Source organism: Aphelocoma coerulescens, chromosome 1A (assembly GCF_041296385.1).
Source record: "Aphelocoma coerulescens isolate FSJ_1873_10779 chromosome 1A, UR_Acoe_1.0, whole genome shotgun sequence".
Lineage (NCBI taxonomy): Eukaryota > Metazoa > Chordata > Aves > Passeriformes > Corvidae > Aphelocoma > Aphelocoma coerulescens.
This window is the reverse complement of record NC_091014.1, coordinates 30,875,289-30,900,832: the sequence shown is the minus strand read 5'-3', so window position 1 is coordinate 30,900,832 and position 25,544 is coordinate 30,875,289. Positions and strand designations below refer to the sequence as shown.

General features: G+C 39.3%; 1 protein-coding gene across 1 annotated transcript in view; it reads left to right on the top strand.

Annotated features, from left to right (window-relative positions):
• Window positions 1–998: 998 nt before the first annotated feature.
• Window positions 999–25,544, top strand: part of ADAMTS20 (ADAM metallopeptidase with thrombospondin type 1 motif 20) — an 84,886-nt gene continuing 60,340 nt past the window's right edge. The window contains exons 1-4 of the mRNA XM_068997733.1: window positions 999–1,120; window positions 1,426–1,772; window positions 14,172–14,334; window positions 17,473–17,732. Coding sequence (XP_068853834.1) covers window positions 1,030–1,120; window positions 1,426–1,772; window positions 14,172–14,334; window positions 17,473–17,732 — 861 coding nt within the window. The 5' untranslated portion in view covers window positions 999–1,029. The remainder of the gene's footprint in view (window positions 1,121–1,425; window positions 1,773–14,171; window positions 14,335–17,472; window positions 17,733–25,544) is intronic.

Genomic DNA, 25,544 nt, shown 5'->3' with positions numbered 1-25,544 from the left:
TTCCTTCTACAATCCTGGATTCTTGACAGGGGATGTATGATTTTATTCTATCAGTGAAGGCTGTTTCAGTACCACACAGCTTCACTCAAGGCCTCATTCCCTCATTTCAGGAGAAAAGTATTGTCTTCTAACATGTTTTCAAGTAAAACAGATAATCCACACGCTCCATGCGAGGGATGCCGGGCTCCCTGAATGGTGGGACAAGCAGCTTTACGAAGGCTTTGCCCAGACAGGACAACCTAAGCAAAGGAGATGGAGCTAGAACAAGTCCTGTCTGTCGACACCGTGGTGTCAGGCTCTGCCTGGACATCCCCTTCATTCGAAGTTGCGTGGGGAAAGGGCTCCCCTCCAGAGCTGAGGGGCAGGGCACGGTGATCGGCGGGGGCTGCGTGTCGGTGACACTGAACCTGTGGGACACTGACACCGCTGGATTTCACGGCACGGCCCTGCCGTTCCCGGTGGGAATGCGGCGTTGCCAGGCTTCTCAGAAGCCCACATTTTTGCTAGAGCGACACCTCTCGCGTGCGGTAACGCCGCCCGCACCCGGGGCGGGGGGGCGGCGGGATGGGGCCGAGAGCCCCGGGCCGGCTCTGCCCACGCCAGGGGCGGCCGGGGAGGGGGGGCTGCCCTCCGCCATTGGGCGGCTCGTGCCCCGGGGGCGGGCCGGGCCCGCGCCCGCTGTGAACTGCGGGGATGGCCCCGCCTGAGGGCAGCGGGCATCTCCGCGCCGCCCCGCCGCCCGCGGGGGCAGCGGCACGGGAGGCGGAGGCAGGGACGGGACGGGAAGGGAAGGGCCGCCCTCGCCCACCCCGGCGGCGGAGAGCGAGCTGGGGGAGCGAAGGCGAAGGGCGGGAGCAGAGGGAGCGCGGGGCGGCTTCCCGCGGGCGTGTGCGGGAGCGCGCAGGCGGCGGGACACGAGGAGGGGCGCATGGAGGAGCGGCGCGGTGCGGGGTCGGCCCGGGCGGCCGGCGGGCGCTGAGGCAGCGGCGGCCCGGGGGCGCTGCGGGCACGGCCGCCGCGGAGCGAGTCATGCGGGGGGCGAGGCGGCTGGCGGGTCTGCTGTGCCCCCTCTCCCTGCTCGTCACCGCGTCGTGGGGAGTCCGCTTCCACCCCGGACAAGGTAAGCGAGCGGCAACAAAGGCGGCGACCGGCCCGGGGGTCCTGGCCCCACGGCGGGCGCCGTGCCCTCCGGGGCAGCCGCCGCTCCCCGGCGGGCGGGAGGAGGGAGCGCTCCCTCCCGGGGGCGGCGGGTGGCGGGGCCGGGCGGCCGCCGCGGGGTCTCGCCGGGAGTGCTGGCGGCAGCCCCCCGCCCCCCGCCTGTCACCGGACCCCGGGCTGCAGCTACGAGGGCCGTGCCAGGAGCCGTGCGGATGCCAGCGAGGGGTTGCTGCTGTGTCAGGCTGAGCCTCCTGCCTTCTGTTGCAGAGACCTTAGTGAAGCAGCTCTCCTCTTATGAAATCATCACACCTGTCCGAGTGAATGAGTTTGGAGAAGTTTTCCCGCACACGCATCACTTCAAAAGGCGGAAAAGGAGCTTGGACGCACCGCTGGAGCCCGCTGCTTTCCGAACACATTACCAGCTCAGGGCATACGGGCAGGTCTTCCAGCTCAACTTGAGTGCTGATGCGGGCTTCGTTGCCGCTCAGTACACGGTGGTGCACGTCGGGGCCCCGCAGAAGCAGTCCTCCCCTGACTTGCGCCACTGTTTCTACCGCGGGCATGTCAATTCCCAAGAGACGCACATAGCTGTCTTCAGCATCTGTGGTGGTTTGGTAAGCATGTTGGTCACTGCTTCCTGTCTCCATTCATATTCTCCTCCCTGAAAGAAATGTAGTGGGATGCCTTTGCTGGAGAGCTAAGCTGGAAATTCTTGGCGTCATTCCAAGTAGTTGGTCATGAAATGTCTTGGCATCAGCCTTGTGCAGTCATGATGATACTTTTCTGGTGGGATATACAAATGCTGCTTTCAAAGGATCTGTTGCTGGCCAGTAATATGGTTGGTTGATGTAACTCCTGACACCAAGAGCATTATAATGGAGGAAAAGGCATGGCTTAGAAACACAGTAAGCTATTGATTTGATAAAATGATGCTGTCAGTTGGCATTGGTTATGTGTTTGTAGCTTAACAGATACTGTGGTTGTGAATGAGTAGTAATGGTAGTTGAGAGGATGAGAGGAGCTGGTGTTGATCAGTTTCTTCCTCAGCTTTCAGCAATACTGGAGAGGTGTGCACCAGTGCTCTCTAAACACATTTCTGCTAAAAGGGAATAGGAAATTCTCTAACTTAAGTGGAAGCGTGTCTTTGAAACACTTCTTAAGAACTGAGTTGAGTAAACAAATCAAAACTCCAACGATATACATTCTGTACTTATCCCTTGATAACATTTGTTGTGTCTTCCAAAGTGATAATGGAGAAATAGTACTGCACTGTCTATGAAAACACTTGTACTGTGTTGCTAAATTTTATAGTTTTGTGCCTAGAAAGATGAAGACTGATACCTTGTGCTTACTGAAATGCCAAGAACTAGTTGTGTGACATGCCCACTGTAGAAATACAGCATTGTAAATATTACTGTGAATTTAAGATGGGGTTGTTCCATTTTTTTTTGCAGTCACTCAGGAAAGTAAAGGTCCAAGACTCTTATTTTTGGGACCTCGAGAAAATCCAACTTCATATACTAGGCTCTTTCTAGTAGCCTACAGAAAATAGAATGCAATTGGTTGGATGCATTTAGGACTGTTTAAAGTGTATTAAAAGAAGGCGATACACAGGACAGAAGAGAGAATCAGAGAGAATAATGATATTTGAGAGAGACATCTCTTTCTTGTGCTTCTTGGATATTTGGATATATACCATCTTGTTTTTGGGTTGAGGTGGGTAGACTTTGGATAGTCCTTGGAAATTACTGGAGAAGCAAGCATTTGAAAACAGCAATTCTATATTCATCCTAAATTTTGTCTATATATCTTACTTTGCAAACAACTGTCGTTGGTTCTTGACTACATTGTCCAACCCCAATTCAAAACGATATCAAATACCTTGATATGTTTACTAACTCTACTAAGAGAGGGAGTAGGAAAGATGAGGGATCACAGATATGGTTGGGTTTTTTTTTATTTCTTCCATGTTTCATATTTTAATAGATGGTCAAATACCGTGTCATTGAGAATAGTGGCATACTTTATATGGAATAAATAAGAGAAGTTTTAAAGATTTCTGCTTTCATAACCTTTGCTGCCTGTTGGAATTCTACTCCTGTAAACTCTTGCTTTGCATTACTTGAAGGGACCTTGTGCATTGAAAATAACTTTTCTGCAAAACATGTACTTACTTGTAGGAACCCAGAGTGCCGAGAATATTTCTCTGCCTGTTTTTAAGGGTTTTTACCTCCCTGGACACCACTGGGATAGCTTTAAACCTTGGAAAAAATTACCAACAGTCAGACAACAACTAGAAAATACAGTGGTGTGAAATAGGTGATAGACTACTATGTAAGATTGTCACAGGGTGAAAAATTTAGAGGTTTTAGGCTTCTCTTTATAGTAAATAGATAAGAGTAAAAAATATCAAAATGGAGGATTGTTGTTGTTCTCTAGACCTTCTTCTCCTTCTTCTACTACTCCATATTTTGCAGTAAAAGTAGTTTGGATTGATTGGATAGAAAATTCCGCAGTTCCTGGCCGTGTTACTGAATAATTGGTAGGAAAGTGAAAATAATGTACGTTTTTAGTAACTATTGGTTAAAATGTCTTTAAAAGGCTGTGTAAATCTTGATAATCAGTCTCTCTCGCACTCACTCCTACTTTTCCTCCTTCCATGCTGTACCTGGGTCACGCTAGTGGCTCCGTTTCTCTGATAAGACTTAATAAACAACTATCTGGAAGCATTGAAATTACAGAAGACGTCTCGCTTTATCTTTTAAACTTCTTGCAAGGACTCTCAACAAATTCTCTCCCATCAGGAGAGACTCAATTTATGGCACAATAAAATGTCACTTACTGCTGATAAAAGTTGTCTCAACTACCTTATTTGTCAGTTCTCAAATTCTTCATCACAAGACCATCTTCTTTCCTAAACCAAGATGAATGTGTCACTTTTTGTTTCTCTCCCCACTCCTCCTGGCTGATACATTACAGTATCATCATGTATGTGTATGGTCAGAGATCCCTGAGTGCCTTTAAATTAGGCCTCTGCCTCTTCTAGGTGAGCCTTGTGAACTTTCACTGCAGCTTCCCGCTGTACTTTGTGTCCTCATTGCCTGGCTGACAGAGTGCCCAGTCTGAGCCACCAGCAAAGACCTTTCTGTCTCGGTGCTCTTCCACCTCGGACCTTCTCTCACCTCTCATTTCACCTTCTGCCCAGGCAGACACGGCCTTGGAAGGTAGCATAGACAGTGTTGTGTCTGCTGGTCCCCTCACTGGTGGAGGTTTTCAGAAGAGGAAGCAGAGCCTCCATGGATGCTCTTGCACTTCTGTGGGGTATGCCTATAGTTTGCCAGGGAGGGATTGTGTGGTCATCATAGCCAGCTGCGTGCATGTAACTGCACAGAGTGTCCTCCAACCTGACTCAGAACCTTCAAGCTAATGTTCTTCCTCATCTTCATGGATTCTGCCTTGTGTGACTGCCAAAGGAGAAAACTTTTTTGGAGTTTAGAGAAGAATGGATGCGAAAAGAGGGAACTACAGACCAAGTGGAATTGTCCCGTGAGATCTTGTCGTCCCTGAATGCATTCCCCGTTCCTAGATGGGACTACCCTCAAAAATGAGTAAAAAGATGTTTTTATTCTCAAAGTTTTTAAAATTTCATGGGTTTGTGCATTCAACAAATATACCTGCAAAAATACATTAGTCAGTTATTGCTCTTTTAATGAACAGTGCCATGCATCGTAAGTACATCCAGATATTTAAAGTCTGACTGTTGCTGAGGTAAGATACCATTTATTGTAAGCAAGACAGTAGAAACCAGACTAGTCACTCAGTTGCCTTGTGTTACTATATTTATTTTAAGTAAAATCCCTTCTCTTTGTAGGATTGCTGAACTTGAGTTTGGTGTATGGAAGTTAAGATACTGCTTTCAACTATTAGGTATAGTTATGTCTTCCAGCTTTGCATATATAAGGCAATTGCTTATGTTTCACCAATGCTGTAAAAGCTAGGGAGGAAAAAAAGACTTGTACTTCCTTATAAAGGTACAGGGAGTGTAACAGTGGAATTTTAAAAATTGCTCTGGATATATTCCTGTCGTGTGAAGTGAAACCAGGTACCTGTGTTCACTTTATCCTGCAGGCATCTATCCCCATGGTCTGACTGCATTCATTCACGGCTTCATTCTTCCTTCTCAGGTTCCTTCTTTTCTTTTTTTTGCATTCTCAAGTTGCATGTGTTCTCCCCCTCCACTCTGCTTTGCCATTTCACCCTCACTTAAGCCTTTTCCTGCATGTGCTAAGAGCATGTACAACCCAGAGTACCTGTGGAGCACTGCTTAATGGCTCCTGACACCCTGTATGCAGTTTTGTTGTGTTACATTTCAGAGCATGCCCTGGGTTCAGGGGCGCAAATGGCACAGGAAGGTTAGAAGGTCAGCAGGTAGTCTGTAGTAATTGAGAGGAGGGAGTGTATAATTAGGGAACCTTGGGATCTATCAAAGGCAGAAGGTCATTTGGAGTGATGGCCTGGCTGAACATGTGATCACATACAGGCATATTTTTTGCATCTTTAGTGTAATTTTTGAGATTTCATGCTTTATTTCACTTAATTTTCTTAAGTTCTATCTTTTTTACTTTTACTGCATTAGTCAGTTTTAGCTTCCTACAAACATGGGAAATGGGATCTGCTGAGGATGTCCCTGGATGCTTTCAAATGTTATCCAGGCAGCAAAATCAAAGAGGTAAAACCCCAAATAGTTAAAAATCATTTAACTTTTGAGAACATATGACTTATGAGTTTAATGACAAATACAAGCAAATACCCATGAATGAAGTGTCTTATAAATGATGATAGCTCTCTTATTTTAACTAGAATGCATCTTCAGTTCCTAGCAGGACCCCATCTAAAGAAAGGAGCTTTTTAATTTTTTTTGTTTTGTTTTGTTGTTGGTTTTTTTGGTGGTTTTTTTGTTTGTTTTTGTTTTTTTCGTCGTCCTGAATGAATGCTATAGAAACAGTTTGTCTAGTCTTTTGAGAAGCCTGGTACTTTTTCTCAGGGGTTAGGAGGGTGTTGACTGATGCTGAGGATAGTTAAAATCAGTTTTTGTGAGCTAGAAGAGTGCTTAAGTGCCAAAGGTGTTTTATGTGACTGTGGTGAGGGAGAGAAAGATAAGAAGGAAAACATACATCCTTTTGGGTGTATGGTGTGGTGTGTAGAGCAATTTTACATGCTCACTGACTGGGAGAAGTTAGGAACAGGAAAGTACACGTGAATCTCTTCTTGCATGGGTTTGCCAGCTGTCAGCTTCCTGCAGCCCAGGAAGGCAGGACCGCTTTGTTCTAATGTAGCTTTGGAATGTGACAAGTTCCTTCTTTGGCAGCTCAAGGAAGCCCTTGGGTAACACACCCTTACTGCACATCAGACTTACTTTTGTCTGGAGAATGGCAAGAGTATGAACCTAAGTGTGGATCTTCACAATCCTCAGTACAGGAGGCTGTGTTTATTTTCTATTAATATGAGTCAGTGAATCACCTTTCTGAAAGGTTTTGAAAACAGCTCTGTCTGCTGCTATGGATGGGTAGAGTGGCTTGTTTTAAGAAAAAGCAGGCAATCCTGAAATTTGTCTTAAAAAAATGGATTTTTAATTGTTTGGTTAAAAAAACCCAACAATCCAAAGCCCAAAAACTTGCTAGAAGCTACTGCTAGCATAGCCAGCATCTAGTTTCTAGTGGAGATGTAGTGCAGGTAACAGACTCCAAATATTTGCTCCCTGGTTTTGTGCTCCTTAGTACTAACAACTTCAATGAGTGAAACGACTTTTTTTTTTCCCCAAGAACCTTTAACACTTGTAACTGGAAAATATGCTTACCTTGATGTAATTTAATGTTTTAACTCCTACGCTGTCACTTCAAAAAAGTTACTTTCTAAATCTGGAAGTTTCAGCATTCAGGTTACATTTATAATGCTATGAACATCCATAAGGCACATACTGGGTTTCATAGTTTTTTGTCTTAGTGTATTGATTCCGTCATAAGCTAGAAAAAAAATCCTATTAACATTTCAACTCAAGGCAATTGATTCTTGCTTGAGCAAACAGCCTTATTGCTACTGGCTGAGTGTTGTGAAGACTTCCACTTAGTAGTTCTGGTTTCTCATGTCATACACATATATAAGCTGAGACTCCAGCTCTGGATCTGCGAAACAGGAAAACTTCAGTGCTTCCATTATAGCCCTGTGCATTTTCTCTGTCTCTGATCAGCAGAAAGTGGTTTTAAGTAAAAGGTTTCACTTTGCAAGTTCAAGATGAAATGTTCTTTCTTTTTGGCTTGTTATAAAATAGTAAGACAATTTAGGTCCCCCCTACAGCTGTTCTAAAAACCCTGAAACTTCTCCCGTATGTTTTCCTCAGGCTGTTTACATCTCTGCCTTTCCTGAAAATATTTCCAGAGATGCTATACCTTCACACATGGGCCAGCACAGATCAGCAAATACAGGTGGTAATTGCAGTTTTAAACTGAGAAGATACATGGAGTTGCAGATTGTTCAGCTGAAGGTCTGTCACTGAAGGCTGCCCTGCCTTCTGCCTGCATCCTGTGTCTAGTGGCCTTCCTCCTTGGGGGCTACTTGGGCACATTCTGTTTGTCAAATGAATTGTTTTGATGACTGCAGCTTGTTCTTAACTGCTGCCTTTATTGTTTGGATCTATGTGACACAGGCAAATTTGCTGAAATGCTCTGGGCAGCCAAAGGAACTTTGTTTTACTTTTATTTCTCTATATATACACACACATGTTCATTAAACTTCGAGGAAGTACACAGAGTGCATGAGTGTGAGTGATAGGAGTGTCAGGGGAGGGCAGAGTACACAACATATGCTCTCACTAGGTAAGCTAAATTACTGGTGTGCAGTTACTGTGGTTTTTTGTGTGTGTGGGTTTTCTTTGTCTGAACTTAATGCTTCCAGTCCCAGGTGTCAGTCAACAGTTAGCTGTCATGGATCTCAGGAAACTTTGTACTCTTGGGGAATAGGTAGGCTTCCCACATGAGGTAGTGTGTATCTGCAATAGTCTCAGTTCTAATTCTGTTTCAGACATACCCTCATGTAGAAAATGGGGAGATTAGGGTGGTGAAGCCAGACACTGAGAACAGTTAATACCTTCTGGGAATGCACATATTGACAGAAGTACTCAAGGTAGCTTACTGTGTGGCTGACTAAGGTGAAAATCTAGCCATGGCTTGTGTACTTTGAGCGATAACTGCCTGTGATGGTGCTTATGAGGTCAAAAGGACTGTATGGAGCTATTCATCTCCTAGTGAGAGAAGAAGGTAGTTCTGCATCTGCTTAAAAACATCAAAACTAGGAAGTTCTCTTTAAACGGAGATAAGTTGCAAATGTAAATTTGCTTGACATTTTCTGAGGCAGGCAAGATGATGATTGAGTTTCCTCCAAGATAAAGTGTACAGATCCCCTAGGTCTGCATTCTGTCAGAATACTTAGCTTGATGATAGTTTAGGTGTTAAAGCCAAGTCCCCTAAAACTTAAAAGCCAAAAATCCACTCCTTCTGTAAGTAACCCCCAAACAAACAAGAAAATCCATTTATGTATATATACATTTTGTTTTGCCAATTTCAACAGGTATTGCAAGATAACTGCTTTTCTGTAATGGAATCTCCATGTATATATCTATTTTGAAGAAGTTGTTAGGCTTATTTTTAGTCGATTTGTCTAGCTTGTTCATTGTGAACGGTATACAAAGGTAAAAATAAATAAATGACCCCTCTCTCTTCCTTCCACTCCAGTGATTCTTGTTAATTTCCATGAACCTCTACTCTTTCCAGGTGGCTTTGAGATTGTTTTTTTAACATTCTCACAAGTTGTCTGCTATTTAGCCCCTCTGTTTTTGCTACAAATTTTATTTAGAAACTCCTGGAATACAGTTTTCACCAGGCTTCAGCCAGACTTTCTTGCCTAGAATAGTTTCACAAAGGTACCTACTGCTGGGTTTTATACTTTCTACAAGAATATTTTTTCCCCTAGATGTTCCTTGTTCCTGAGTGAAAGTAGCTTGGCAGTAAGGACACTGGATCCAGTGCTATAGTTATCATATGGTTATCAGTAAAGTGTGATCTAAACATACAAATAGGTAAAATCCCTTTAAGCATTTGCATAGAACTTAAATTTCAATCTAGAATTAAGAAATTTTATCTAACCAATGGTTAGGTGTCTTTTCAGGACACGGCACTTCCAAGCACAGGTGAATGCCCCATTGTCATGGTATCCTGTAGTGGTAGGGAGGAGAAAAGAGATCCAACAGCCAGGTATTGTGCAGCAAGATTCCCTTATTTAATTATTTTACAACTCTTTTATAGACTTTTTTCTTCATAGTCTGATTGGTCAAAGGATCAGCCACCCCTTGGGGTGATTGGCTAAAATCCTAAAACATCCATTGTCAAAATATTTTTCTACTGTACTATAAACAAAGCTCTGTAAGGTTGCAGGTGTTCATAGTTTATAGAACTCTGCTAATATCTTCAGTGAGAGAGAAAAGTATCTCACGGGACTGGAAGGAAGCAAGAGAAATTCTTGCTAGCTGCATATTTGTATCGATACCCCATCAATTCATTTAATTGTGTGATTACTGTCAGCTCATGCAATCTTCACAGAATTTGTAAGATGTAATTAGATGCCTATAACAAACTTCTAGCATTTTATTCTCTAAGAACTTCAAAAGTAATGTTGCTTTCAATCACTTCTAAAAACGTATTCTACCAGAAAACATTCATTGCTATTTCTTCATTCATATTTCTTCCCTGCTGCTTTGCTGGTGTTATTATTTATGATTTTATTACTATTTTCTTATTTCTATTATATTAGGTCTGATCTTAATGCATTAGCTTGAACTGCTATCTCTTACTGTGTTTCTAGCTGAATTATCTTCTAGTAGAAATACTTTTTCCAGATGTTGGCAGTGTATTATGATACTCTTAATACTTTTTTCTTTAAGCAATGCTTCTTAAGTCTTTCATTATAAAATATTGTAACAGTGAAGCAAGAAGAAAAAGGTGAAGGGCTTCTTACATGATTCAAGAGCTTTGAATAAACAAAAGGGGAGGGATAGGAGAGAGGAAAAGTATAATATAAAAGGAAGGGATTTTGTAATTTACTTTGACTGTTAAAGTGCTCTTGCTGTAAACTACTTGCAGGTTTTTAAGTGAGTTAAGAAACCATACCTGAAGGGCATGAGGAGTACTTGAGCACGGGAGTTACCTGGGAGGGAGTCTGCCAGCTTAGAGTCTAGTTTTCTGGAGCTTCAGTTGTCCTTTTAGAGTTTTTATGAAACCATTCCAATTGTGCTTATTGGAATGGTTGGACATATTAAGATTAATTCCTTATTTCTGAAATCTGCTCTATATCCCTTATGTTTTCCATGTGTTCTGCAAACTTTATAGACAAAGGTGTAATTTGTATATGGTCATGGTGCATTCCTTAGCCATAATTTTGAAATATTTATTTCTATAACTCTTGCAGTACAGTTAATATTGGTTAAGACTATACAGTTTTAAGCCACTTTAAACCACTAAGTCATCCCATATAGTGAGTAGCTGTGTTGATCCCCTGAACCTTGATTTAATATAAAGTGTCTAGATAATCCATATTTTAAATTTAGAAAAAAATTATCATTCTCATGTGGTTTTCTCATAAATTTTCTCAAATCTATGCACATGCATATTTCTGGGTAGCACTCCTTCTTTGGACCACTTATTTATGATGTGCAAGAGACTGTTTTCAATTTTGTACTCCACTTCTACAGGAGAGATCTTTTAAATGTACTTTTATCTCTCTATCTAAAGAACAGAAGTACAATGTTTCAGGCAGATTTCTTGTTAGATGATTTGAGAGGCATCTGTAGATGATAAGTAAATCCAGTGCATTTCTGATTTAATTTCCTGCAAATGGTTGGGCTCCTGTTTTAGCAACTTGCCTTTGTACATCTAAGTGACTTTTCTATATTTCATTTTACCAAAAGTATTTTTCATTTGGATCTCACAGCTCTTCTCCTTGTGTGTCCAAGATGCAGTAATAGCTCCATTTGTATCAGCAGAAGCTGTCACCACATGAAGTATCACTTTCCTGACTGGAGGACTGTAAACAGGCAGTGTAACTGGTGACTCAATTTTTGTAAATGCATGCATTAGGAAGATGAGGAGCTAACTATATGTTTTCATAGTGGATTTAAAGGATTGGAATGGGTGGCTACAAGTTGAATGTCTTCTTGGGCTTTGAGTGACAAATATCAAATACCTTTCTTAAAACAGAGCACTGTTTGCATCTCTTAAATTTTGCTTTTTCTCCCATACAACATAGTGAGTTCTTTTAATTGAGATAGATGTGCAAAAATTTGTCATAGACTACTAGTAGGAGGCCTTCATAACTACTCAGTGGTAGTAATTGCTTCTTTACCCATACATTGTTGTAGAGGAGAGAATTCATTGAAGAAAGAATGAAAGCTTGTTGCATTATAGATTTTTGCTCAGCTGTTTCTTACATACCTAAGCAGGCCATTGGTCCTGGGATACTGTGTGAGAATCAGTGGGCCAAAGAGTGAGCAAGAGGATGCTTGACTCCATTTTTCTAAAATGGTTGTCCCAAGTATCTGTAAAGGTGAACTCTTGAGTCTTAAGGACATGATTGTACCATCTTATGTTAATCTTTCGATTTAAAACAAAAAGCAAAGAATAATTCTGAGGCCATGAATCATAACAGAGGATCCTTCAAGCTGTCTGTCCTAACTTTTTGGCCTGTAAGTTTGTGGTCTGTTATTGTGCGTTTTTGAAGTTAGGAGACTCAGTCAAAAACATATGTCTTAGTGTTTGGGTTTGTTTGTTTGTTTTTTAAGAATGAAATAGTAGAAAAATAATATACCCTTATTCTTGCAATTAGTCTTTCCAGTGGAAGTCTGATATTCTGGAAATTGAGTTTAGTTTAAAATGCAGTACGAATTCTTTCCTTATTAGTTCTGGGGTATTGTTCTCATAATCTGTGTGTTGTAACTGAAACCATTCCTTTCTAAAAGGAAAGTCTGTTTGTTGGAAAAGCCCTTGAAGAAACAAACTCAGATTATCTGCTCCACCTGTTTGAAAGAACTGGAGGGAAGTAAAATGTATGTGGTAAATAAAGCAGGAACAATAAAGTTATTGCTTATATCTAGAATAACTTATATATCTATTATTTAGAAATATGTTTTTTGGTATACCAGGAGAAAATAATTAATTAGCATGTTATTGTTGACAAATAGTATGGGGTCAGATTTATGATGTTTTGTTAACTGGGATTTTAATAATATACGTAATAAAACATCAAACTTAACAAGAAGAATTGATGCTTTGTCCCTGAGTGACAGGCTCTTGTCTGTCCCTGTCATTTACCCAAAAGGTTATACCTTAAGACTAACTGACAAGGTGTGGCATGTCTGCTTTCCTGAAGCCCTTTCCAGGCTGTTCTTGGTACACTCTATCTGCTGTCCTCTACAAATTACATGTCCTGGAAACACTGGATGTGAGAAGGCTAAACTGAATATATAAAGGATCCAGTATGAAGACTACTTGCAAGGAATTTAAATGAAACTGAGGGGGAAAAGTGCTTCTGTGAGTTAAACAGTCTTGAAACGAAAATACTATTTAGCTGTGTCTTTTTTCATTCTGTGACAAAGTTGGTACAGAGGATTCATCCCAAATGTGTTGACCATAGCTCTTAATAATTTTATCTATCAGGCAAGATTGCATACAGGCTTCAGGCATATGTCAGACTTAACAAGCTTTTAAACATTGGCAACTGATAACTGCTTAGAAGGACCCCAGATTCAAGGGGATGTTATAATTCCAGTGCAATACCCTGGACACTAAGGTAGTCTGCAGCCTTTGAAAGGTCTTAGGTAGGTTGTTTGAAAAAGCCCTCTTCTTGCTTCTGTTCTTATTTATCCTGCTCTGCCACTCTCTCTATAACCCTGAGTTTCAAGGTTGACATGTGCACTTAATCACTTCAACCATATTATGTAGATTATCACTATTATCTTATTGGTCAGTTTTATGCCTTATGGGCAAAACATCTATCAGGATGCAGTGTACCTATTCACTTGATGTGTTTAATTGGCTGAAGTGAGGAAGTTGCTAAAAAGTTTGAAAATAATTTGATGAAATTGTTACATGATTTTTCCTCTTCACAGTCTCCTAGGGTGAAATACTTAAGCCATAGTAAATTATGAATTTGTTTAGAAGTGTGGTGAGAAAGAAGAGAGTCTGCTTTAGGATTTCATAATTGAAAGGATTATGGGGCAGGGGGCTGGGGGAAAGGAGCTTAATTTTTGTTCTTTGGGTATGTGCCAGTGCTTTTGTTAGTAATCAGGTTACTGTGGTTCTCATTATGTAGTTACCCATGTGTGTCTGTGATGGCTGGGGATGGGGGCTGTGTTGGGGGAATCAAGGAGAAAAACACATCAGTGTTGTCAACTTTGAATTTCTGGTACTCCATTCAAAAATCTTTAAAAAGAATATCATGTTAAGACTGTTTCTAATCTATAGGGAAAATGCAATTTTAGAAGAAGAATATTATATAAGTTATGTTAAGGACAGAAGGCAACAAATCAGTACAGAATTTGGACAGCAGTCAAATTCTGAAATTCTTGATGGCTTCTGCTCTCCTTTGCTTAGTTTCCAACTGGTCCTGCTTGGTTATACCTAGTTTCTCTTTATTTTTGTGGTCTCCTTTATTTTATAGCTCTTATAGTAATTACCTTTGGTACATTGTTAATATGCAAGGTAATCTGAGTTATTCTGGTGGGGCAAGTCTCTGAAAACAAACTTCTCTTTCCTTACCTTCCAGGTTTCACTGAAATTTCCCCCATCTCACGTGCATATGTATGATCATTAACTTAAAATATTATCATAAATAGCTTTTATTTCAATGAAAATTATTTTTATATCAGTATTTTCAGTGGAAAATAATTCAATTACTTCTCTTACTTTCAGATGGGCACCTTCAAGGCACATGATGGTGAATACATTTTAGAACCTCTGATGAAAGCGGATGGAGGTGAACATGAAGATGAACATAACAAACCACATCTTATATATAGACATGATGAACTTAAAAAAAAGTATCAGAAATCCTATAAACCCTGTGAAGTTTCAGGTATAGTCATACTTTAAATTTCATTGTGACTTTTTCAAATGTCAGATGCTCTAAAGAAAAAAAAAGCAAGATTTAATTTCATAAATAATTTTTCTCCACAGTGTGCCATTAGAACCTACACATTTCTTTCACACAGGCTTGTCAGCTGTTCCTTTTGTTTAGTGACAGTGGTAAATTCAAAAGTAGGACAAATTGTGCATATAAAAAAAAAACCCCTGTGATATTGCAAGAACTTAGATGTGGGTTTGCTTTTACACCTACGTTGTCCCATATGTAAACACTGAAAGAGTAGATCCACAGGAGCTGTTGCTTATATTCACAAAAGATAATGAACTTACTGCAAGTCTAACAGATAATACATGACATTGGTCTTCCTTAATAATGGAAGGATCTAATATTACCCATTAATTTATTATAATCTAACCTTACCCAGTAATGGAGATATTTTTCCTTATGAGTATTTTAATAATTTATTCATGCTACATATTAAAAATCTTTCATTTTATTTAAGGTTAAAGGAAGGGGGTTAACAGAACCTCTGCCTTGGACTTTCAGAGGGAGGACTTCAGCCTGTTCAGGGCACTGGTTCAAAGTATCCCTTGGGAAACAGTTCTTAATAACAAAGGGGTCCAGGAAGACTGGACATAATTTAAGAAAGAAATTTTAGAGGCGCAGTAGTAGGCCATCGCTGTGTGCTGAAAGATGAGCCAGCAGGGAACACCAGCTCCCTGATCAGTTCCTGGGCTGAACAGGGAACTTTTTGCTGGAACTCTTGAGGAATATCTATCCAGGTGGTTAAAAATATAAAGATTAAAAAAAAGGTGTAGCTTGGGTGACTAGTGTTACTAATTTTGGAAAATTCATTAAACATATTTTATATACTCTGAAACATTATTTTGAGAATTCTGCTTTTCTGTACATACTAAGGCCAGAAGCTAACCATTACATCAAGCAAATGTTCTTATTCCTGTGCCATTTTTGTTTTCAATGATAAGTAATATGTACTGAACCAAATTAGAGGTCTTTCAATTTGTTTTGTGTTTTTTTTTTTTCTTTAATCTAAACAAGCTAGTGTGAGAAAAAGGCTTCAAACACTAAAAACATAGTACTTTTCTCCCTTTTCATTTTTGGGAACAATTACAAAAGACGACTGTGAGTCAGGGATTACTGTCATTTTGGGAGGGAGTGAAGTTGCAGAAATGTTTATGAAGAAAAGCTTTGTTTTTATGTTTCTGTCCTTCTAAAGAAGAGATGTGTCTCCTTGGTTATTCATAGTCTTGCTTGGTTATTCATATTCTTTATTCACAGAGGAACAAATTATATCAGTATTTGGAATCACGAGAGTTTCTCTTTCTCTAGTAAGGGAAGCTTGACAGAGGAAATGGAGGAACATAGCATTCAACACATATTTCTAGTTTGAAATTGGACCGTGATAATTCTGAAATTGTCTACCCAATCTTTTCTTCGCTTTGTGCTGTTTTCTTCTAAAACTAACTTGCCGATAAAAAATAGTGTTGAAACCCTGATATATGCCATACTCAAGTCAGGATAGGATATTTAATGCATTTCCTCAGTCCATAAGTTCTGTTTCCCTAATATGTGGAAGTTCATCAGAGTTTGTCAGAATATGTTTTGGATAAATCTGATAGCTGTTACTTATCCACTTGTTGATTTCTGGTGTTTGTAAACAAAATTGATTTGTTCTTGACTGGTCCATAAATTTTGATAATCTTTAAACTCTCCCTTTAAATATAAATGTTATTTCCCATTTTGCTAGTACTCTGGCATCTCAGACACCTTCTGTGAGTAAAGATTGTGTATCTGAAATTCCTTCAGCCAGTTCTTTTCAGTGCACCCAGCTCAGTCAGTCTGAACATAGAGAGTATATGTGGATACTCAAGCTAGTTTCTTTTCAAAGCCAGTCCCTTCTTTCTTCCCTCATTATTGTTAGTGCTAATGTTTTCACAATTAGTATAGCTTTATTTTGTGATTGGCTTTTAAACAATTACTCAGTAAAGTGCTTGCTGTTGTCTCTACTGTTTTTCTTTCTGGCTGTATTGTGCCCTAACTTTAAGGAAGACAGACTGTGGATCTCTGAAAAGCAGCTTAAAGTTTACACATGAGGGCTCTTCCTTTGAATAATGGAATGCATGAATTTAAATCCTTGCAAGGTGAGGGCAACAGAATTGTGATCTCTGAGTTCTTGGGTCAGTGCTGTAGTCACTAAGTCATTAGAATAAAATGATTAGGAGACATGTCCTTTGGCCGCTACTTTTTACGAGGGAAATCTAGTTTTCAGAGACAGTGGAGGTTTCTTCTGAAGGGGCTGGAGTGTCCAGTTTGCTGCTTAAGTTCTAGAGAGTAGTGAGAATTCATATATGCTTCTCCATTAAGTATTTTTTATGTGAGCTGTTGCTAAGGTGACTCTGATAAAAGCATTGGTTTTTATGTATCAGGGATCAGAAGCCTCTAGGGGCTGGACTATACAGCATAATTGGGGGTATAACAGTACTTAGTGTGGAGATATCTGAGCAGATTGTGTATCTCCTTTTGAGCCTGATCCTGTATAATAAATATTAACAAAACTGTCAAGAAAGTCACTTAAGGTTTTTGATGTGTACTTGCTTATGAAGTTAAACTCCGTATTTATTTAAATACAATGTTATGTAAATTTGAAAGTCAGTAGGGAGTTGAATTCAGGAGCTGGACCTAGTTTGTTTTTATTTGTTCTGCTGGTGCCAAAAGTTTGCATGTAAAAATGTGTTTTGTTTAACTAACTTGGTTCCTTTGTTGTACTGATTAAGCTGTAGTGCTTATCTCCTTCCAGCCTTCCTGTTTGGATTATACTGCATTCTAGGAACGATGTAATATTGCTGTCTCTTAGCTAATTCGTAACAGAGAATCCATTTGTAATAGAACTATGTAATAATATACAAGACATCTCATTTGATGTTTCTGTTACAGTCTTCTGTGTTTCATATTTTGGTTTTTGGTGTTTTGTTTTTTTTTTTAGTTCTTGCACTGTTTCTCTTGGAAATAAGATCATAAGTATATGTTTGTCTATTTTGGGCAGCCTTTTGCCTTTTTCCATTTAGCAACTGCATTCAACAGTAAATCTTTTTTTTTTTTACTTTATAGAGAAAGAGTTGAAGAAGAGCACTTTATTACATCCAGCCTTCAGCAGTTTAAATGAAGAGAGCAGTGTTTTACAGAAGTCTCTTGGTTTAGAGTATGCTTTAAATAACCTCTCTATAGAGGATGGTGGCAACCCACATTCCAGGAAAAAACGTTTTCTTTCCTATCCAAGATATGTAGAAGTGATGGTCACAGCTGACACCAAAATGGTTCGTCACCATGGGCAGAATTTACAGCACTATGTACTAACATTGATGTCAATAGTAAGTAAGTTCTTAAGTATTAGGAATTTTAATTATTTCTGTTGTGTTGTTTTCCTTTCTACAACTTTCCTGTCTTCTGGTTTGATCAAATTCTGTATAAAAAAGAGATTACATAAACTAAAAAATTGGGTCCAAATTTCAGATTATGGATCTTTTCAGATTAATGCAGTGTAAGGTGTGTAGGTGAAATGATGGGACCCATTTCCTGATTTTCTGTTGCTTTAGAAGAATTCTTAAGCTTCAGTGAGTGAAAATACAGATTAATTACAGCAGATAGATGTTAAATGGCATTGTGGAAAAAAGAAATGCTTAGTTATAGTAATCCTAGTTCTTGCATTTTTCAAGAAATTTCAGATTAATATGGGTCAGCCCTTGAATTGGCATCATTTATTTGCAATCTTTATGTGGTAAATTCTTTCTTGAACTAAAGGTCACTACTTGTATTGATTCAGAATATAGTACAGTAAGCTCTAAAATCAAAAGTTTTACCATGACATCTGGTGAACTATGTTAGAAAAAGGCATGCCAACATAGTCTGCATTGTAATTATTTCTAGATTTCCATCTTTACATCTATTCAAGAAGCTTAATTTATATGAAACTGCATCTAGCTTGGGGCCTAGCAATTTAAAGCACCTACCATATAAGTATCTGTAGAGACATCTGCTTTTTAAATGGCTATTAACTTGAGCAGTTACAGACATCTACTTCTGGATGGACAGAATAGCCCTGTAGTTTTCACTAGAATCAATTTATTTGCTTCACAGAAGTGCCCCATGCCATTTAAGATGCTGTAGGACATCTGACTTGGTTTCAGCTGCTGCTTCACAAAGGTGTGCAAGTCTCCTGTAAATCATGTGTTGCATCTGCCAGTGGAGCATAGGTTTTTGATAACCTATAGTGTGTGAAGGGATGCTGGATAATACACAGTTAGACAACTGAACTGAATTCTGCTCACTCTAATATCCACATCTCCAGCTGATGACACCAGAGGTGCTGCCATCTATCATACAGATGACATAGGCACCTAAATTTAGAACACGGAATTTCCTTTAACTGGTTTATAAGAAAAATAATGGTTTTAGGGAGATTAGCATATATTAATGTAAGTCCTCTGAATTTTTCTACTTTTAGTGGTGTGAAGATCTCAAAGGTCATGTATGACAAACAAAAAAAAGTTAGTACCAAAAGTTGTTTTTTCTCTTATAGTACAGACTTAGTTTGGAATTCCTTTAGAAACAATTATCTCAAAGATGCCATTTTATTATAATCTCTTCCTTTATTAAAGAGCTTTACTAAGAAACAAAGTAAAGTGGTAAAGACATTTCTGTAAAAAACAGCTTCTATTTTAAAGTACTTTACAATAAGATGAAATAGAACATTTATTATATCATTTTCATGAGGAATTGTTATGATTATAGGTAATGTAATTCCTGATTTTATTTTTTTTAAGAAGAAAACATTATTCCCGCATCTGTAGATGTTATACATTCAGCTACTATTCCTTACAGTGCAATGTTTGTCTTTTTACTTACACAATTGGACTTCTAGGTAAATAAGATAAACATTGTGTAGTTGCTATTAAAGAGAACCTATATATGAACTGTTTTTAAAATTTGACATATACTCTATGAATGAAAGAATACCGGTTCTTTTCTAAAAAACTTGTCATTTCTTTCTTGTGTTTTCCTGTCTGTACTGTAAAACTAGGGTTTTGCACTTACTGGTGGCTTTGAGGTAATAGCATCCAATAAGCCACTACATCTTTAGTGTGAGTTTAATATCTCTGAATATCACTGTAGGTGGTAAGATGTATTGCTTACATCTTTTGGCAGCTCTTACTCCACGTATATATATGCAGAAGGTAATCTCAAAACAAAAGTTTCTTAGGATGCTATTTCTAGCAATGTTGAGCTTTTATAAATGCAGATGTAAAGAATATAAATTCAAATCTTAATTTTAAACTATTTTCTTTACAGTTCAGTTAATTCTATGCACTCTCCCACCTTCACCTCCATTTCCCCCAAAGAATACATATCCCAGCTTGTATCCTGTCTTGAAGCATTTCAGCAATGTCTCAGAATTCCAGAACAATTGGAAGTCATCTGACCCAACCCTCTCCTGACATACATATGATTTGTCAAACAAATAATGCATATGACTATGCAGTCTTCAGTCTCTTCTTCTCCATAACAGTTATTTTTCAGTAAACTACTAAAAAAAAAGTGAAGGACAGGAAAACAAATGACTACCATTCTTTCCTATGTAATCTGCATTAGAATTTATCAGTATGCTGGTGGGTCATTTCTTGACCCACAGCCTCTTAGAGTTTGAAATAGAACCATCATTAGTCTTATTTGATTGCCCATAAAGGAAATAAATGACCCTTTAAACTTTTATCCTTTCTGCCATTATACAGATAGCTTTGATTATTAGATTTAACTGGTACTTATGTCTGGTCAAGCAACTTCTGTTATGGGAAATTGTCAGGTTGCTGGTGTTTTAAGTGAATCAAGCATTATACTTTACTCTTGTAATAATTCTGAAACTTTCAAAGTTATTCAGTTCTGGCTTGGATTTTAAAGAAAACTAAAATCTTCAAGCATATAAATCACATTAAATTTTAATGAAACTTAGACATCTAGCTCCCAGAAGAACCTTTGAAATCCTGGCCCATTTTTCTTTTATTTTCTTTGGGGCTTTTTTTAGCATCAACAAAAAGCCACCAAAGTAAACTTGCTGCTGTTTTATGAGTGGAAAATAAGAACTGAAATATACTGCTAAATATTTTTAGGGTTTTAAGTGTCTTGTCACTCATCCAATTCAACCTGAAAAGGCTTAGCTCTCAGCATGCAAGTAATCCCATTGAACTGGAACTGGAATGCATTTTCTCATTTATTTAAAACTGCATAAATGTTGGCAGTAAGAGTATTCACATTATTTACATTGTCTTGGAAATACTTACTCATTCTGATTGAAATACGTACTTCAAGATAGAAGAAATACGTTTGCCATAGGATTTTATGAAAAACTTTATTGTATTTCAACACAAAGAGTGGCATTATTTAATGTGAAACAATAAATAAAACAATAAAGAATACTGTGATTGCTTAACTTGCACTATTCCTTCTTGTTCCTCTAAGCATTATAACACGGAGCAGGCAGTAGGCACTGCCAATAGATTTAGTAACTGGAGGACTTCATCTTAGCCTATGTTCTGAAAGTTTAAAGCCCCAAACATGAAGGCTTGATCTTAGCAACTGAAATAATTCATTAGGACACTGGAGTTTGCTATAAAATTCAAACCCACCTGAAATTTGGTTCCATGAAACATTTTGAGGTACTATCCTCATTTGCTGAAAAAAGAACCTGATTATTGACATCCTTTTAAGTACTGTACTACTTATATAGTTAGTTTGGTACTAAAAAACCTACTTGGTCTGTGCTTACTCTGCTAGCAAATAATTTGTAGTCTTGTCTTTCTGAAAAGAAATCATGACATGCAAAACCACCTGTGACAGGGCTATGATGGCCAGCTCAGATTGTGAACTTGGCTGGCTGCCTAGTCATCTGAGTGCTAAAGTTGGAGCATGGGAGTGGGGCAGCCATGCATTCAAGGAGAGGATTGAGACAACATCAATTTAGACCATTTAACTTGCAGTGAAACTGTGAAACCATAAAGTGGTGTGTCATGGTAAAACAGTGCTATTATGATACGGTGTTAAAAGCTGGTGCTTTTGATTTTCACCAAGACCGGTTCCTGGCTTGGACTGCTCATAAGGGGTTTTGACTCTGTTGTTTTGTTCATTCTGTAGTCTTTCAGATCTGTGCAAATCAAGCTGCCATCTAAGTACCTTGAAAAAGTTACTGTCACTTTAGTAAAGTTTTGTGGCTACCATCTTTTACTGATGTATGAAATGGAAGGTAATGAGTAGTAGGTCTTAACAGCAAAAAATTTTTCTAGGTATAGTCTTACTTATACTTTTTTATTTTTCAATTGTAATGGCTCATCATCAGCATTGCTTATGAAGTATTAGATTTTGTGCAGCAATATGCCCCATCAATAAAACCAGACAAATTATTTTATCCTAATATATATAGGGTGAATTTAAAGAATTTTTTTATATTTTCTTATGGCATAGTATCGTAAAGTCACCCCAAGACAAATAGTTAGCAGTTCGTCTTTCCAGTACACACTGGAAAACATAGATGCATCCTGGGCTTTAAGAATATTTTACTGATTCTTCCTATAGTCATCATTTAAAAATAGGCAGTAGACCTAAATATTTTGTAGGTTAATAATATGATTTGTATGACTACCATCTGAAAGGCAATGAATATAGTTACATTCAAAATTTGGAGATGAATATATGGTTCCTTGTATCTGTTCCTTAGAACCTCAGTAGTCTGTTTTATCCCTTTTTCATTCAGATCAGTGTATTAGTACTAATGCTACAGGAATGTTCAGTGCTTTTTATCTCTCATCCAGTAAAAACTAGAACGCCAGCACAAGGCATATTTTTCTTGGCATAAGCCAAGAATATACCTTATTATGTTTCTTCTGTGTATATAAAACCCCATGATCTTGTGCATCTGATGTGGTTAAAATGAAAGTAGGTATTTGTTTATGCACCAATGACTATATAGCTGGAAACAATTATTTTCAAAGTATCATTCATATAAATTCTCTGAGCTAGCTTTCTTACTTATCATGACATATGGGTATCTGTAGGGGTATAAAAGCTTACTATTCTTTTAATTGTGACTGTCCTTGTATGGTGCCTGTATATTAAATGTCATAATGATACCTTGCTACATCTTGAGGTCCACCAACTTATACAGAGGTATTAGTGTGCCCAGGTAGCCAAGAAGGCCAATGGCATCCTGTCTTGTATTAGAAATAGTGTGGCCAGCCGGACCAGGGCAGTGATTGTTCCCCTGTACTCAGCACTGGTGAGGCCACACCTTGAGTGCTGTGTCCAGTTGTGGGCCCTTCACTCCAAGGCATTGAGATGCTGGAGCATGGCCAGAGAAGGGCAACAAGGCTGATGAAGGGTCTGGAGCACAAGTCATATGATGAGTGGCTGAGGGAGCTGGGGGTGTTTAGCCTGGAAAAAAAGAGGCTCGGAGGAACCTTTCACTGTGTACAACTACCTGTGAGGAAATTGTAGTGAGTTGGGGGGTCAGTTTTGTCTCCCAAGTAACAAGTGAAGGACCAGAGAAAATGGTCTCAAGCTGCACAAGAAGGTTTAGAAAAAATTACATCATGGAGAGGGTCGTGAAGCATTAGGTTGTGAAGTAACAGGCTGCCCTGGGAAGCAGAGGAGTCACCATCCCTGGAGGTAAGTAAAAGATGTGCAGATGTGGTGCTTAGGGATAGGGTTTTGTAGTGGACTTGGCAGTGTTTGGTTGAACTCAATGATTTTAATGGTCTTTTCGTACCTAAGTGATTCTATTTTGCAGTATGTAGGCAGGCACATGCTTGACTGTCTTTATACTTCACTGCTGTTAGTACTATTTGCTACTATTTTTGTCTAGGTGGTGGTTGTTGGTTAGATATTTGATGATTAGATAACTGCTTGTCTCTGTTACTTTCTCTTCAGTAGTACATGGTTCAAGGGCTGTTCCTAAGGTGAAGTCTTGGTACTGTTTAATTACGACAAAGGCCTTGCTCCCAGCTACCTGGGACCCATCTCACGTAATAAGAATAGGAACAAGGAGTACAAGGAATAAGGAGACACATTGCCAAGCAACGTCTTTGAGTAGCTTCTAATGGCCAGAGAAGCCTATCAATGGCTGTGTCTTGTGAAACGATCTTTTAAGGTAGTTTCTTTTAGATTCTGAAAGGAAGGATGCATTGACATTGTGCTGTACATGATGGCATTTGATATGATCTGATTATAACTGTGGTATGTATTTTCATTGAACAGTTGTAGATGGTGGTGATCATGACTGTTACCATACCCTGAGTTATTGGAATATTAAAGGGATATCTTTACATCCATCTCAGTCACAAGTTAGAGATAAGACAGAACGCAGGCATTCCTGATTGGGTGTCATGGTTTCACCCCAACTGGCAACTAAGCCCCACACAACCACTTGCTCATTTCCCCACCACCAGGATCAGGGAGAGAATTGGAAGGGTAAAAGCTAGAAACTCATGGGTTGAGATAAAGACAGTTTAATAGGGAAAGCAAAGAATTAATTCACTGCTTCCTATGGTCAGGCAGGTGTTCAGCCATCTCCGGGAGAGCAGGGCCCCATCACATGTAGTGGTTATTGGGGAAGACAAATGCCATCACTCCAAACGTCCCCCTCTTCCTCCTCCTTCCCTCCACTGTTTATACTGAGCATGATGTCACATGATCTGGAATCTCCCTTTGGTCAGTTTGGGTCACCTGTCCAGGCCCTGTCTCCTCTTAGGCACCCCCAGTCTCCTTGCCAGAGTGCTAATATGAGAAGCAGAAAAGGCCTTGGCTCTGTGTAAGCCGTGCTCAGCAATAACAAAAACATCTCTGTATTATCAACCCTGTGTTCAGCACATATCTAAAGTATAGCCCTGTACCAGCCACTATGAAGACAATTAGTTCTACCCCAGCCAAAACAAACACAAAAGGCAACTCAGCCTTTAAAAGGGATGTATTCTTTCCTTTTGCCTCCACTAAAGCACTCCTCTAGGTGTCATGAGGAACCTCTACTTGGTTAACTCAGGGGATAGTAGATTGAAGAGGACTTGGGTGAGGGGACAGCAAATGACCTAAAATTTACAAGGGAAAAAAATGGTAACTCTGAGTCATAGATATACTTGTGCAAGTTTGCATGAGAAGTGTCTGCTGGCACTAGGATCCACTTGTGGAAGCTATTTTTGTACAGAAATATGCATGAAACAGAGTAGGAATAGCACCAACAGAAATAACATGGCTCTTTCACTGAAGAAGTAACTGCTCATATATCTCATGACTTCAGACAATTTTTGGGTCTTAGGAAACATATGATAGAATCAGTATGACACTGGAAAAGGTGAAGGAGAAATCTCCCAGATCCCTGGATATCTCACATGCTTACAGCACTACAGTGATACGTCAGAGATTTTGGAGCCTGCAGAAGATATACAAGCTATGAAGTGAGACCATGTTTCTTTCAGGGGATATGAATGCATTTTCTTGGTACCATGGTTGTGTGTAACAGACCAGAGGAAAGAAAAAGAGGTCTTGTGATGCAATCTTTAGGGGGAAGAAAGGAAGGGAAAAAAGAGCTGAATAAGATATATCCAATTGGATTTGGATATATCATTTACTTACCTTCCAGCCTGTAGGTGTACTTGCTTGTTTATTAGCACCTTTTCTAAACAGGGCGTTTTGCCACCATTCACAGTCACACTTTAATGGACACTTGCAATAGGCATGTCAAGAGAAACTCTTTGTGACCAAGTTGCTTCCAGTCAACTGGAAGCCACAGCTGTGGAGATAACAAGGTCTGACTTAATCTTTGAAAATTCCATGAAAATAAAAGCTGCTATCCTTCCACTGAAGTGTCACTAGTTTCATTTGTATTTTTTTTTCCATTCTTTGTTGCTGTACTCTAGTGTGGAGGCTGGGTTTAAGAGTTTGAAAAATCTCTTGAACCTAATTTCACTTTGCCTTGGCTATTACCTCCTACTTCTCTGAAGCCTATATTTACATCACTGTAAAGCAAGTAGATCTGGAAATTGTAAAGAAATGGTTTATTCCATTAAATTCTATCCCATTTCATCATCCTTTTTCATGAATGCTTCCAATATGAGATGATTGAGAGAATTATCCTTAGAATACAG